The sequence below is a fragment of the Magallana gigas genome, chromosome 5, assembly GCF_963853765.1.
Source record: "Magallana gigas chromosome 5, xbMagGiga1.1, whole genome shotgun sequence".
Classification (NCBI taxonomy): Eukaryota; Metazoa; Mollusca; class Bivalvia; order Ostreida; family Ostreidae; genus Magallana; species Magallana gigas.
In genome coordinates, this window is record NC_088857.1 from 3,271,944 (window position 1) to 3,288,789 (window position 16,846).

Consider the following 16,846-nt stretch of genomic DNA (forward strand, 5'->3'; position numbering starts at 1 on the left):
TTACATTATGTGTTTCTCCAACACCATAAAATTGATGTATTTAATTAAAACATGTCTTATAATAACATTTTAAAGGAATTACTGTTAAATAACATATCATTGATTCTGTTAACAAATCTATGGGAATTAAAACGATACATTATAGTCTGAATTTTTATTTTTGATGCAATGGTCTAGGCTAATGCAGGGTATTTGCGAGTGGCAAAATGCAAATATAAGTAATAAACAACGATTATTTAGTGAATATGGCGTTATGAATAGCAACTGCTCTGCTGGCATATTTTCTATGATGCGCTAGCGCGCATCATGGAATATGCCAACAGAGCAATTGCTATTCATTTAAGAAATAAACAACGTTATCTAGTGAACATGGCGTTATGAATAGCAATTGCTCTGTTGGCATATTCCATGATGCGCGCTAGCGCATCATGGAAAATATGCCAGCAGAGCAGTTGCTATTCATAACGCCATGTTCACTAAATAATCGTTGTTTATTACTTATATTTGCATTTTACCACTCGCAAATACCCTGTATTAGCCTAGACCTTGACATTTAGCTATTACATCAAAAGTAAACATTCAGACTGTAATGTATCTTTTTAATTCACATAGATTTGTTAACAGAATCAATGATACGTTATAACAGTAATTCCTTTAAAATGTTATCAAAAACATGTTTTAATATTACATGTAAATACGTCAATTTTAATCGAGTTGGAGAAAAACACATGATGTATCGTATAGTGGCTTAAATCTATAACGTCATGGAAAAGTATATATAACGTTACACCTTTATGACGTCATAGTATACTGACAGAGCAATTGCGATTATAGAGAAATATTTGCAGCTCCTCCGTATGGGCTTACAGTGGGAAAGAACAATGGAAATGCAAATATAACGCCATGTTCACTAAATAACATTGTTTATTTCTTAATCAATTTCCCAGTTATAATATACCGCCCATAGAAAATTTTCAACCAAATTAAAGACAATGGTATGGCAATGACTGACAAATGTAACAACGGATACGTTTATATACTAGTATAAGTATATATATCATTTCAATATTTATTCTTGTTTTAATTTTCTTGACTTTGTTGTTTTTTCTGTACTAGGAAATAACAGAATGGTCGTCTTGACTGCGGGTACTGCACAATATATTTCAAGCGTCTACTACCGCACCGACATGATTTATCCAAACGTCATCACTAATCTGGGGGGGGGGGGGGGGGGTTACAAACGAGTAACTGGCGTCTTCACGGCGCCAGTAAGTGGAACCTACATCTTCTACACCAGTGTTGTGTCCTGGGATAACAAAAACATATCCACCGACATTGTGCTGAATGGTAACAGCAAAGTCAGGACATTTGCAGATAGCAGAGGATTCCACACCCCCGAGCAGTACGTGTATCAAACCGGGACCAACCTGGTCTGTCTCCAATTGCAAGTGGGTGACAGAGTCTGGGTGAGGAAATATTCTGGCACCGGGTACATTGTTCATTCAACACCCATGCATACGTTTTCGGGATATCTTTTGTAGCCCTTATGTCAAATCTCTTAGTTCATCAACATTTTAACTTTCCGATTTTATTTTGTTTTTATGAAAAGAATATCATTGCAAATATCTATCTTTAGATTTACGCAAAGCCTTGTTAATTGTTATCCAACATTCGACTCATTAAAATAAAGAGAATACAATTCAAGAAAAGGTTTAAAGTATCTGCGTTGTATTGTCAAGATCCACCAATGGTAGCTCATACCAGCATATAAAAGTTGAGAAAACTGAACTATTATTATTGAAATATTTCTAAAAATAGAGTACCTCATCCAGGAAGGGAGCGAAAGCGCTCTTTAAATCTTACAAATAATGCCACTAGATCTTCACTTTTATCCGGTATTATAGTTCGAAAAATTATCGTAAAGGTAAACAAAAGGAATGTATCAGAAAGAAAATTCAGAAATAGCTTTATTTTAGGTGGTACATTAAAATTAATATAAAGGTTGCATTAATTATATCTGATATATCTGAGAAGGCATGCCTTTATACTCAAAAAACGTGTCTATTACCAAAAAAAAAAATGCAAAATGTCCAAGTAATTGTTTTTCTGTGTCTCAACACCCTTTTACGACGGTGTATTGTGGATTCAAGAAAAAGGTCGAATCAAATATATTTGATAACTCTGGCATGCATAAGGTATGAAAGTCAAGCAACTTTGAACAGCAATGTTCAATGGAAAAATTCTATACAAAGGAACATTATTAATTTTCGTAATGGATTTCTTAATGAAAGCTTTTAAAAAGTATCATTTATTGAAAAAAATGTCTATGAAGTCCGTTTGTACATACATTTGATTCGTCCACGTGTAATAAAAGATACCACAGAGTCAGAGTCATCTGTTCAAAATTTGAATATTTTACTGGAATGGGACATTGATGTAATCTGACAACAAAGGTACTGTTTAACAAGTTGATAAGACAGGACTACCAACAGTCTCGATTTAAGTCATATTTTCTTAAGTTCTATGGTCGATAGAACGACTTTGTTAGCAAATACAATCTTCTACTGGGTCGCATGCTGACTGACGTTTTTCATACTTATTGTTAGACTATAATTAATTACATGATTGTCTGCGGATTTTCCCCTTCTTCCCCAATTATGACACAGAGCACACGGCGGGTGTGACCGGTAAGCAGAGAATGTTCCCTCCTACAAGGCACCTGGTCCTACCCCTTATTTTTGTAGAGGTCTGTGTTTGCTCTGCTCCTGTTTTGTATTTTTCCTTTTGATTTTGATTTTGATTTTGAACACTGTTCGTTATCACCAAATGTCATTACATTAAACTTTTAAGTAAATGCTTGATTCTGTAGCATTATAATAAATTTAGAAAGAGACCATTTTTAACCATAAAACAAAGGGAACTGTTGATCAAAACAAAGTTGATGGTAGCGGATTATACTGTCGATGAAATACTTGGACGTATGAACTTCATATGAAATATACAAAACTGTACTATTAAGTAGAAATAGTCTAAAGACTACGTAAAATGTTTATAAAAATGTTCCAATCACTTATTATGTTATATATGTACATATGTTGTGAAATGAAAAACCCAATAAAAAAAAAAAGAAGAAATACTTGGACGTAATTTTCTTTAAAAAAAACCCCTAATGTATAAAGAACGTTAAATCTTTTAGAATTAAACAAAATAAGGTATTTTGTCCAAAATAATTAGTCCTCTGGGTGATTGGTATAGGTAAAATATTCGTTCACAAATCTAGGCATTGTTCAAAATACCCAATTACAATGTTTTAGTGGATACCAATTTAATGAGTTGCCGGGCGATTACTGGTTACGCAATGCGTGTTATCAAATGTCTTATCAAACAGGGAACTAAATTCTTAATGATAATCACGAATAAACATTCGAATGACATAATTGAAAAGGGCTTGATTGGACCATCCGTAAACCTGCGGGAGCCATCTGTCGTTCTGGTTCCTTAGAATGTTTAGAGAACGCGTCATTTAGTCGTCGACAAAACAAATTTATAGCTAAAAATTATATTCATTGATCCGAAAGGTGAAATGGGGGATGGTTAGAAGTGATCAATACGTTTGATGATTTCGAAATTGAACACCGTCAAGGTAGGAAGCGCGGGAATGCGGACACACAAAGCAGCTAGGATGTCATGTACCCAGAGTGGAATCGATTCGGAATCGAAAGCAGAGACCAGGTTCGAACAAAATTGGAAAATCCACTCCGAAGGGGGTGCAGACTGAAAGACATATTGTTTTATTGTTCCAAGGTTGACAACAGTAAACACTTCATGTCTCAAAGGTATGATAACGGGGGTTTGTAGGGAGATATCGAGAATATTTACATAAGAGAAAGACTTGTAGTAAAAAAAATGGGTGTTCCTGCCATGATGCAAGAAAAATACCTGTCTATTATACAAATGAGGAACACATAAGGACGAAGACTAATGGCACATCCGTAGATTAAAGCACCTAATTGTCACTAAGGCTTTTGCCCAAATGAGACAAACATCTTTTAGCCTTTCTGGTAGTACATGAACGTTAACATGATTACTACTTAATTTTCTAAAGTCGATACTGTAACAGTTATAAGTCACCTTAATAACCCATAGCCAGTGCAACAGTACATGTCATTTGTTTGAGTGCAACAAAACTCATATCGACACCATGTTCGTTTTTACTTAATAAAAACTTGAAAAAACCATCATTTGATAACAGTTTTGATACAAATAGAAGCATATATAGAACGTTATTTCGAAATGCATAAATATTGAACCACTCTCTTGCACAATTATACATATATATATATATATATTGTGCATTTACTGATCTTCAATTGAATTTGTACTTAATCCAACATCACCTCTGACATGTGGAAAAATTACTCAAACACATATATGGCGGAACTGTCATGGCTTTTTATTCATATCAACATTCACAGTTAACATGCCACTTGCATGTTCATACTCTATGCGCCGATCTTACCACTCGTAAGCTTTTGGCAGCATAGCATTCACAAATTACTCATTCAACAAACCATATCAGAGCTGGGGGACCTGGAGACAACAGTATCCCTCAGCAAATGGTTATATGTCAAAATTGTGCAAACACTCTCATCAATGTATCTGTCCTCATCACCACAACCATGGATTTCTTTTCAAAATTTTTTAAACGCCATGACGATATCTGGAATTGAAAAAAAAATACACAGCAGCAAAAAGTATCAGAATAGCTATATGCAAAACGTACAAAACAAGGTATATAGATGTTCAAACCAACCATAATATCTAGGGGAGGGATGGGAGGGAATTTTCGTGTTCACTCGGCCGAGGATTGAAATGAAAAGGCCAAGAGCGCATGCTCAGGAATAAATAAAGTATCAGTCATGATGTATAGAAAAAAAAATTCCGGAAAAATTGGATATTTTGTTAGATTTCAATTACCTAATTGAGAATCTACCTAATTTATTCTCAATAACTGTATTTATCTGTAAGGGATAAATTTGATTATTGATTGTTTCACTCCATCACTCAAGTATCTAAAGGCATTTTTTCTTCGTTGTCTTTCATCTTTTAAAATGACACGTATCCAGTGTTTAAATTAAATACCGTAATTTAAAATGCACACTTTCACGCCATATATCTTTCTCAAAGTATAGAACACCTGTTTGTAAGTGTACAGAGGTTCCTTAAATTATTTGACGAATGTTAGGCTTAACAGATAAAAGTTTGTGGAACTTGAGAGAATAGTTATCATAGATCATCTAAGAATTCTATTGATCTATATGTTGTTAAATTATTTACACATCAAGCAGTTGGACACTAAAGAAACACAGAAGAAACCACCACAAAATACTCGATCTTAAATGCAGGTGAGCAAACGGTCCCTGGATATTATTAACCTCGACAATCTTATATCTAAATCTTTAAAAGACCATTGATTTGTATACAGTCACAAATCAACGAAAGGTTATCAAATCTACCCAAAAGTGTGTTCGTGATAACGGAGGGAGGACAGAGATTAAACTGAAATACAGATGAAAATTAAGATTTCAAGGCAACATCGAATATACAAATTTCTCAAAAACCACTATCGGGTCATGAGTAGGGATTTACCTAATCATATATCTCTTTTTTGCTGAGACACACGATGACATACTTCTTTGTTGGGAATTATGTCATTTAAACATTCTATTAATCTAAAGATTTATCCCGATGACGATAATCCGGAAAGGTGTGTGTATGTCTCCCAGGCAGGGTTATCTGAACTACAACAAATAACGGGGTCTCTTCCGGGTTCTCTTGTGAAGAACATATGTTAACTGTTTATAACTTATTACCAATTCTAAATTGTGAAATACTCATAATGTTCATATGAGTTATAAAGCAAAATAATTGATGCAGTTTTTAAAAAAAGATATCGATGAGTGTATTTAACATTAGTAGGGGATAATTATTTTTTATTTTTACTTCTGATTGACCCCTTACAATTAATGAATAATTTGCCGCAAGTACAGTACTGAAGCTTAGATAGTTATGTCTTACTACTCTTAATTTATATATTATATATATAAAAGATACATTATTGCATGATTTCTAAAAAGAGCATTTATAATGAAATTATCTTTAAAAATAGATTATCAAAGTATCAAATAAAAATTTAAAGCTTATAACATTTACTTAAAATATAAATATCTTTGGAATACTTTAAACATTTCTAACATTTTGATCTCAAAATAAAATCACATCAAAATACCAGATTTACATTTTTTTTTATTATTAAACTCCTACAATAAGGTAACGAATCTCTAAGAATTTCAGGGGATTCGAAATGATCATTTCAGGAAATAATGCATTTGCACATACATATGCATAAATGCAGAAATCTTTAATCTTTAAGCGTATACGACATTGCCAGTAGGTATCTGATAATTGCAAGCAATATCTCTTACACAACTATAACAACCAACATCCTAAGCAGGCCTGGTGGTCCTCATTTGAGTCAAATTTGAATGATATCTTATTTCTTAATATAGGGCTATCAACATAGTCTTAAATTTTTGCCACAGCGAGGCTTCTTAAAAAAGGTATGCAATGCCAGCAAAAAGATATTGTTACAAGCGTCTCCAGATGGTGAAGACATAATGTCTGAATGTAGTGTGCATCTTTTCTATATGTATTTTGGTATTTGTTATTACCTTTATTATAGTATTTTTTTGTGTATAATAACCTTTGTAAACTCCATTGAAAAAAAACCCCCAGCTTACTGACTATAATTGGGTATAAGCTTTATTTCATAATTATCATCATTCGATGTAAATGTGTTTTGTAGTGAGAACTAAAAAGGCATGGTCAAGATTTAAGCTGAAATTTTTATTTTCATTTTATTATGTTTGATCTATACAATGCTTTATTTGTTGAAGGATATCTTAATTGTTATATTGAACCAATGTAAACAAAAACACGTTGACATCACAAAAAAATATGAGCTCTGTATCTTGCTTTTAACTCGACACTGACATAAGAGGTTTTTTTTGCTGACCATTATTAGCACTCTATTGATTTTGTGTTATGAGTAAAATGGATAAAATTGTTTTTGAAACCTTCAGCTGAAAATTGTCGCTATATTCCTTTAAATCTTATGCTTTTATCTTGTCAGAATATTTCACAGGTGTAATAAATGTTAAGTATTTTACTTGAGGATATTTATTTGATAATTCAACATTGTAGCCAGTTAAAAAAAAGGTCGAAACTGAATCATATCAATGTGCATAGTTATAGAGGTTATGATTTTAAATTAAGTTTTTGATGCTGTTGATGTTTATGTAACTCACAGGATTAAACTACAGTGATAAACAAGTCATTTTAGCACAATATATTCATAAAAGAACCCCTCATATGTATTTGAGCTTGGGAATCGCAAATCCATGTGTAAATATAATATGTTATGATTTAGGATCCCTTCAAAGAAAATGTATAATTCACATACTGATAGCATTTCAAATAATGTTTTTAACAAAGTTTGAATATGTTAATATCATGAAGTTTTGATAAAGTTTCCAAGATAATTTGGAGAGTTGAAAAATGTTGTTATGATAAATGAGACAGATAGAGACCTCTATGATACGATGGTATGATTAGATTGATACAATTGCTCGTGTCAATTGTTCTGGTGAGCAATTTGAAAACACCAGGATCCAATTTTTTTTTTCAAATTGTCAGGCTGGATTTTATTTAACGATGATTTGTTTCCAGGCTTAAATGGTGCATTTAACAAACACTTTTATAAAATCTGTTATCTTTATAAGCTTTACACAGAATTGAAGGTGTATCTGTTGTCTGACCATGCTATTGATTTAATTTTGTTGAATTTTGCTTCATAGCTAGGTTTACTTAACTAAGGTATTCTCCATATATTTAACTTAAATAAAATAAAAAAAATACACAGAAAGAATTAGAGTTTTGAAAGCGTGACACTTTAGTAACTAATGTTTTAAATGATTTTAATCAAAATTGTCAGTTTATAGAAATTAAACTGGTACAACCTCTGATAGTTTAAAGAAGACGCTTCATATTTATGTTCCTCAGGAATACGATCAACTGTTATCTCTTCAAGCAAATAAAAAGGAAACATTGAATTTTTACCACCAAAGCAATAAAGCAAGACTAAGGCATTTTGATGCTTGCATTGTTATACAATGTTTAGTACAGATAAAGGAGGCCAATTTCGAAGTTACCCCATCTTAACTATCAAAGTTCACAATCTTTAAGAATATTTTTCAAAGTTTAAATTGCTGACAATCATATTTTCATCCTAGTATACAATCAACAACCATGCTTTTGTCTACTGAAACCGTTTTCTTCTGATATATCAGTTTAAAAAGAGAAGATATGCTGAATGGTTTCGTTATTATTTTTAATACCCATGTACACTGGTTTTAGAAAATTTATGATAATTTATGAAGGTGGGCCATTTTATTAAATACATCTATAAAAACAGAATTAAAATAAATTTGTTTTACAAAAATCTAACAATAGTTTGTAGTCGTAGATTTTTAACATCACGCTTAGTGTTCTTCAATGATATTTTTTCTCTCTATAGGATTGCATACAATTAAATGTTCATAGAGATATTTCATTAACAAAATTTAGCCACACCTTGATGGACGCAGTTGAAATCACCAATGACAGGAAACTCGGTTTAAGGCTTTTATTATCTTATTTCTTTATCAAATTTTATGATTCACTGAGCTGACAATGTCTCAACAAAAAATGACTAATTTTAGTACAATTCGAACTGTCATTATATCTTGTAAGTGAGAAGAGCCGACAGTTGGGCACATACAATGTTTTATAGTAATCATTTAATATACTGTTTGCTGATAAGTGTGTAATATTACTACTGATAATTATCTGAAGGCTTTTTAAAACCATAAATACTCTTTAATACTGCAATGTTAATTCGTCCGAATACACATATTGTTAGTAATTCTCTGTCGCTTTCAGGTTTTTCCCCTGATATACATTATATGTAAGAAAAGAATATATTTGTATATTTTCAGTGTTATAGAAACGTTATCTCTCTTGTATTTAATTGGCCAGTTCTCTTCCTATAAGATTTTTTTTACTATAAGTAAAAGGTGTGGACAGGAAACACAATAACGCAGACCAGGTAAGGTAAGTAAACGGATTACAAAATCTGATTAAAACATTATCAAGGCAACATGTATGTCAAATATGTAATTTTTTTATCTCTCTCGTGAAATATGTTTACACGTCTTTTTGTACGGCTTTTAACATAAAGCAGCTTCTTCTAAAGAATTATTTGATTATTTTCCTTTAACTTACTTAAATTAATTATTAAGATATTTTCTTGAAACTTCGGAAGTTTCTGCTTTAATTAATCATAATTTTCAACCATTTTTGTAAATCATATATGACAAAGCGAAAAATCCATTTAAAAATTCAAGTTTTAATGCAAACTATCTTTTAATTTTTTTATGAGTATTCATTTTATTTTTAAAAATTCTAAATTTCTGATTGCATATTCTTTACGGACTCGCAGATGTACTAAAAATGGGATCATTGAATGGGTTAAAGATCACCGGAGGACCTCGGAATTTTCCGGTTCTCATGGTATTCTGTATCCTGACGAACGCCATACAGCAAGCAACAGCAAGGGATGAGCCAACGACGACGGATACTACAGCTACAGCAGATAGAAGAAGTAGGGACTCTAGTCTATGTACAAATATTTTATATCTCGCGCGAAAATGCTTTACAGTCGCGTGATTGTATTGCGAATTTGAAAAATAATATTACATGTAACATACAAGCAAATATGGCATCAACCTCATTATAATCTTTCTTAAATATTAATATACAAATTGATTGAAACAATCGTAGCTCGAATTGGTTCGATTAAACGGCGACAAAAAATGTCCAAAAGGTGACAATTTTGTTTACAAAGAGAACCTTAGATTAATATTAATTTTGTTTATTGTTATTATTAGAGACAAAGACTATTAACAACAAAACCAAATGATTTTTGTATTATCTGATTCAATGTTTATGACCCATCATACACTTTAAAGCATAATTAGATTGGTGTCCACTTTCAAGGAAAAATCATATAAAAGATAATAATTTTCATTTCTTAATAAGGTAATACTTTCAATGTTTGATTGGATGATCACTCTTTCCCTCAGAAAATCCAAAGAAACTTTCACATTTGCGAAAATTTACAAAATTTAAGATTATGCCTATGTAAAAAAAAAACCCCGATTACGTACTATATAAGCCTTTACATAAAAATTCTTTTAATGTAATATTGAAGTAGTCAAAATCAAATATATAAATACGTATTAGCATATATTTTTTTATTTTCTTATCTTAAACTTATGAACATTTCTGATTTGTATTAGTCTGTCCAGTTATGCTGATAACGCCGTCATTTTTGGAAACCGATTTTGGGAAACGAGCAATATTCAGTGGTTTTAAAGAAGCAAAACTGGAACACAGTCTTAAAGCAAGATGGCAGGTAACAAGAAATGGATCAACAGAAACCATTGATGTTAACGACGACAAATATAAGGGAAGCAAACTCTTGCCAAACCTCACGTTAATCATCAATAAAGCTGCATTTGAAGATGAAGGTTTTTATCGATTTCAAGTGATGATTGAAGATGGCTGGTGTACGAGCAAAAGGATGGAAATAAGGAAAGTCAGAGGAAGTAAGACATCAATACATGAAAAACAACATTTCTTTAAATCTCTCAGTCAATGATCTCTATTAATTGTGTATTTTTGCCTAGTTTTGCAGCACGGCGATCCTTGCACGCAGACGAGGGAATGTAACGATAGAATGGAATTAATCTGTTCAGATACCTACAAAAAATGCGTTTGTAACAGTTTGTATGCCTACTATAATGGAAGCAGATGCTACTTCCGTAAGTTAACTTAAGATTGTAGAATGATTCTTTTTCTGAAGTCAATACTGAAAGTGATATGAACAAATATTTCAATGTACAATTGTTTTCTAAATCTGTGATAGATTTGTAGCATTCTGTTTGCATAATTAGACAGGTTACTTATTTATTGAATCATGTTATTGATTAAAATTACATTAAATTGTAGAATCATCTCTTAAGGCAATTTTTACGAACAGTGTAATTTCGACAACTTCCATGGAAGTCAATTGGAGGGATCCATCACAGGATGAAAATCTTGTACGGCGGTACATCCTTGAAATTTCTGAAACCAATGGATTTTTCTCAGTAAATAAATCTATAGATCGACAGAATGAATATCATGTCAACTCCACTTTCGTTCCCGGACATTTATTTACTGTGACAATAACTTCTGTTGTTTTCCTCAATGATGTCGGAAAGACTGTATATATTAAAAGTAATGTGCTACATCTTGTAGTTGGTAAGTGTCTTTACAATGCTTATCTGTTTTTGAGTTTTGCATGCACTGTTTATTGCGATATTAACAGATTCAATTATTCTATTTTAGAGCCATTACCACCTGGTGCAATCAACATCAGTGGAAGTAATTTTCATCCAGAGCATCTGCACCTTAACTGGGCAGTTCCTAAAATGAATACCTCCATCGATATGTACGTCATCATTTTAAATGGATATTCTCATAACTGTCCAAACAACTTTTATGACTGGCCAAGGAGATTGGAACCTGGAACAAAATACAATGTTACCATAAAAGCTGTCAGTTGGTGGAATCGAAACTTCGAAAAAGAAAGCGATCCATATTACGAAGAAATAACTACAATCAGTACGTTATATTGCGAAATTAACAATAACCATTCAAGATCTAATTTAGAAAGTCATAATATTCATAGACCTGTAAAGAATTCTATACAATTAAATCACTAAATGCATTATGAAAACATGAGCTTTGGAATAAACAATTCTTAAATTAATATAAGGAATATAATGTAACAATTTTGTAGGAACTCCAAGAGTTATTTTGTCTTCCACTCCATTCTATCGTGTACCCTACTTATCGAATCTCAAAGCGAACGCATCAATTCAGCATCAAGCTGATTTTCCACCTATTCTTGAAGTGAAGTGGCAAAAGGTTCACTACTATACAGGAACAGCAGAAGATATAGATATAACTCACGGCAAATTCATTGGAAGCACTGTTGATAGAAGTAATCCACTTTTGTATATCAATGGAGTTACTTTCGAAGAAGGCTATCCCAACTATTACCGATGTTTAGCAAGAAATTCAGAAGGATGGGGAGCTAGCGACAATGTATCTTTGTCTGTCATTGGAAGTATGTTGATATGTGAATTTTTGCTAGGAAAAGTTTGAAATGTTAATAATATCGTGTGATCTTAAGGGGGTTGAGTGGCCGTGGCCAATTTTAGATTATATTTATCTCCAAAGAAGAAGAACTCTGTATAAAGATAAAGAGATATTCAAATCTTAAATCTTTCATATTTAGATTTTTTTTTACTGAATGATAGTTTTTAGCTTAACCAATGATACAATAAAAGTTAAGAAAGATCCGATAGCTAATTTGTTGACCATCCAACTTCCTTAATGTAAGTATTGTAAATATACTTGTAAAACAGAGGTGGTATACATGTACATAATTGATACACTGCATCCTGAAAAAGTAACGCATATGATTATTTTAACAAACATATAAGGAACGAATTGAAACAACCATTACGTAATTTTTATATCTGAAAAATTTGATCCATAACATGCATTTTAAAAAATCTTTCGTCTATTTTTTATATTTAACAGGCTTGAAGTACAATGTACCTTGTAAAGAAAGCAGGGAATGTCTTTATGGGTCTGACATGTACTGTCAGTCTGGCAGGTGTCGCTGTTCTTACTCATATTACCATAGCAACTCTAGTTGTGTTCATAGTAAGTATTTTCCTATTTCAGACGTAGATCCAGTCTTTTAAATTACCCCTCCCCCAGCCCCCCCCCCCCCCCCCCCAAAAAAAAACCCAACAAAACAAAACAAAACAAAAAAACCCAACTAAATAAATTGCACGTTACAGGGCAATTATCAAGATTTTATCGATTTCTAAAAAAAGACCACTTACTATATATTCATTTCAGCTAAAAAAAGAAGAACCTTGCACTACATTGTTAGAACGTTAGAGAATTTTAATCCGTTCAATGATTTGCATATCTGAAAAGTGACCAATTTTCGCATTGCATCTGACGTCATGGACGCAAATGAAATTGAACGGTAAAATGTTTTCAACTAAAAATACAACTTACTAGTGAAACGTTATCGTCATTAACTATTAACAATTAAATAATTAGTTTCTTGCATGTGATTTCCTGTTTTTATAAAATTGTTTTTAAAACAAGTAATAGATTTAAAAAAAAACCCCAAATCAAAAAGAGATCCGATGTTGGGAAATAATTTCATCTTAATTTAAAATGCATTAAAATTTAATTTTAAATTTCAACGTACAGAAATTTATCCAGTGAGCATTTCAACGTTGAAACAACGTTGTTTCAACACCAGGCATCAACGTTGAATCAAGGTTGAAATAAGGTTACATATGAAAGTTGAGGCAACGTTGAAAATGTAACGTTGTTTCAACGTCAAAATCCAACGTTGATTCAACGTAGAAATTGTGTTGAAATCTAATTTAAAATATATAGATATGACAATGAAAACAAGTTAAAATTAAGTATTTTTTTTGGCAAAAATGTTGTTTATAAACATATCTTCTTTTATAACGTTGTGCTGTTTTATGTGTTTTGACACTTTGTTAAAAAAAAATCCAAATGTTAAAGTCGGCCTTTATTTAAATCCCAGTAGTATTTGAGTATATCCTTCGCTAAACAACTTGTGTATAAAGTCCTCCTTAAAAAGTTTAACTTCGCATTTCAAAATGTTTTAAGTAAGGCTGTAAGAATACGATCACAAAGAAAACACGTACATTTCGCCAAATGGTAGCCATGGCATGAAACAAAGGATGTCAACAGAAAAACGTAGAATCCACAATAGTCAGTTCATCATTTGCATTCTGCAGACTGTTTTAAAAAATAACCCCCAAGATACTCCAGTGTAAAATATATAACAAATTAATAGTTCAAAAGCTAAAATCCCGGCATTTTACTGTAAATCTGTGTAGTGACTGCACGAGGTGTACCTAAGAACTGACTTTCTTTGTTCACCAATAACGTCTTTAGCGGTCAAGCTGGCATAGAGCAGTCTGGTAAATTGTACAACTACATAGATCATCAGTGCTTGCAGTGGTAATGGGTCTGCGCAACCCCTTCTCACTGACCCAGTTAAAATGCAATTAGCCACTTGCTGTACGCACAACTCAATCTCAAATTTCTTGTATCAAAACAATCTTTTTAAAAAAATGTAATGTGACATAGTAATTTAACTTTTTATTTGAAAGAAAATTGATATTTTAATTGGATAAGACAACAATATAATATTTTATTGGAAAATATATGAGAAAAAATATATTCAAATTAACATTTAATATTGTAAATCACATCATTTAATGCTTCCACGTTACAAAAAATAAGTAAAACCTAAATTAAATGAATGATAAGGAAGTTTAAATTTGAAAATATGTGTTCAGTTTCATGTATATATTAAAACGTTGTTTCAACGTTGAAAAGTGGTTGATGTCAGATATGACACGTTTTATTCAATTAAACACGTGGATATATTAGTTACTAGTCATTGCAGCTATTTGTCAAGTGTATAATTGTGAACTATGTGCTTTTTTCGGAATGTTATGTGTATACGTTTTTTACTCAAAGAAAAAATTCAAATTTTTTAAACTACATTTTTCTGTTGTTTATTTTAATTCAAAACATTATATGTATATGCAATAGTTTGTGAATAAGTTTTAACTGTTTAATTATATCCTGAAAGTGATTTGAACAATATGTAAAAGTAGAAATTACTTTAAATCGCTTATATCATATAATCAATTTTCATTTGTTTACTTCTGTGCATTGATTTTTTTCGGGAAAGTTTTATATTTTCCTTTTGATATTACACATGCTTGGAATTGAGCAAAACTTAGTATTTTTTTACAACCTGCTATTTTATTTCTCTTTATTATTGTTGGATTAAGTACACAGTGTCAAACAGTATTAAATTCGTTTATCCATCGACATTAATACTGCATCTTTTAAATCACGGCACTGTGAAAAAAAAATCTTGGTAATAACCCTTTAAGTGCAGACTGACGAAATCTACTGTGGAATCAGTATAAGTCGAGGTAGCTCAATTTTCGTGGTATTCATGGGTAGCCCTCACCCAGGAATTTACATCCTCCACGAGAACTAATTATAAAAATTTTAGTTTCCTACTGAAACTGAAAACCGATGCATCCACGAAATAACATCCCCACAAAAAAGCAAAAATCCTACAATCCGCTAAAATTGGCCCTCTCGAGATTAAATGATCAGTATACGTTTAAATCAAAGTTGACTTACATTTAAATCTGTATCATCTTCACCAACACAGGATCCAACTTACAAGGACACACGCTCAACCATCAAAGTTTCTTCTGTGAAGAAGGAGCTGGATTTTCGTTTCAGTGGAAAGAACCATTCCGCGATACGGATTTGGTGATTGGATATGAAGTTTTATGGAGGGAAGAAACCATCAGTTACAATGGGAGTTCTGGCTCTAAGTTTGTTGGAAAGAACACTACATACATAACACCATGCTCCCTGAAATTAAAACCAGGGCGACTGTATTGGACAACAGTCAGAACACATGCCGAATTAAAGAATCCAAAGGAAAATATAACTGTAGATGAGTCTTCGCAGTCAATAATACTTGGTTAGTTAAAGACCGCTTATGAAAAAAATCAAGTTAGGAAACGAATTACAAAACATAAGCAAGAAAAAAAAAAGAATTACATGCACAAATAAGATATTACTTTGTTCATAAAAAAGGGTTTCAACTGATCTTTCGTTATGTACAGAAAACGTTTATGGCATATCAGAAGCTTAAGTTTAATAATCTGAATATCATTAGGTTTTTATATAGCTTTTGCATTACAAATCTTAAATGAAAAATACTACTAGAAGTATTTTGAGTTCATTTACAAATAATCAAATGGATTTTTGTCTAAATCATGACATAATGTTGTTCTTGTTCACCTTAGATCCCTTACGACCCTGCCCGATCATGAAGAATCAGTGTAATCGCTCACCTGACAACCTATATTTAAAGTGGGAGAAATGGTCAACAGGTTTTGTGAACCATTACAAAGTAACCATCGACAAAAAAACACAAATAACAACGGGATACGAACCAGAAATACGCTGGAATTCTCTGCTGATGTCCGAACACGAATATGAGGTCACGATCATAGCACTCAGCTATGGCTATACGACAAACTATCCTACCTACGGCACCAAAGAAAGCGCTCCTAATGTTTTTAAGATCAAGACCACTCGATGTAAGTTTACATTTATTTCGTCAATTTGCGATGAGCTTATTACAGAGATAGATTTTAGAATCTAATCGGCAAAATGTATATTTTTTCAGAAAGTAATTCTACTTAGAAATTGAAGCATAATAATGATTAATCCAAACAACATTTTACCATGTTGAACAATATGCACTTTGCATATTTGCCTATGTAAGCTCTCATCACTAAAAAAATAGATAAAGCTTAACATAATTGTTGTTTTCTTCATCTAAATCCTTTCAATAAGAACAGAAATGTGAGGACAAAGCATAGTTTTGTTGAAAAGAAACATTTATTTTTCTATTCTTTTTATTTTTGAAATCTGAATCTTAATGAAACATTTGTAGCTA

The 16,846-nt window shown here is 31.9% G+C and overlaps 1 protein-coding gene across 1 annotated transcript; it reads left to right on the forward strand.

The window, feature by feature from the left end:
* Positions 1–9,609: 9,609 nt before the first annotated feature.
* LOC136275352 (uncharacterized) lies at positions 9,610–16,704 on the forward strand. Its single transcript, XM_066084215.1, has 10 exons — positions 9,610–9,760; positions 10,458–10,766; positions 10,848–10,982; positions 11,170–11,463; positions 11,551–11,826; positions 12,005–12,334; positions 12,814–12,939; positions 15,539–15,859; positions 16,188–16,484; positions 16,673–16,704. Exons 1-10 carry the CDS (start codon positions 9,610–9,612, stop codon positions 16,702–16,704), a joined length of 2,271 nt encoding a protein of 756 aa, XP_065940287.1.
* Positions 16,705–16,846: the final 142 nt, after the last annotated feature.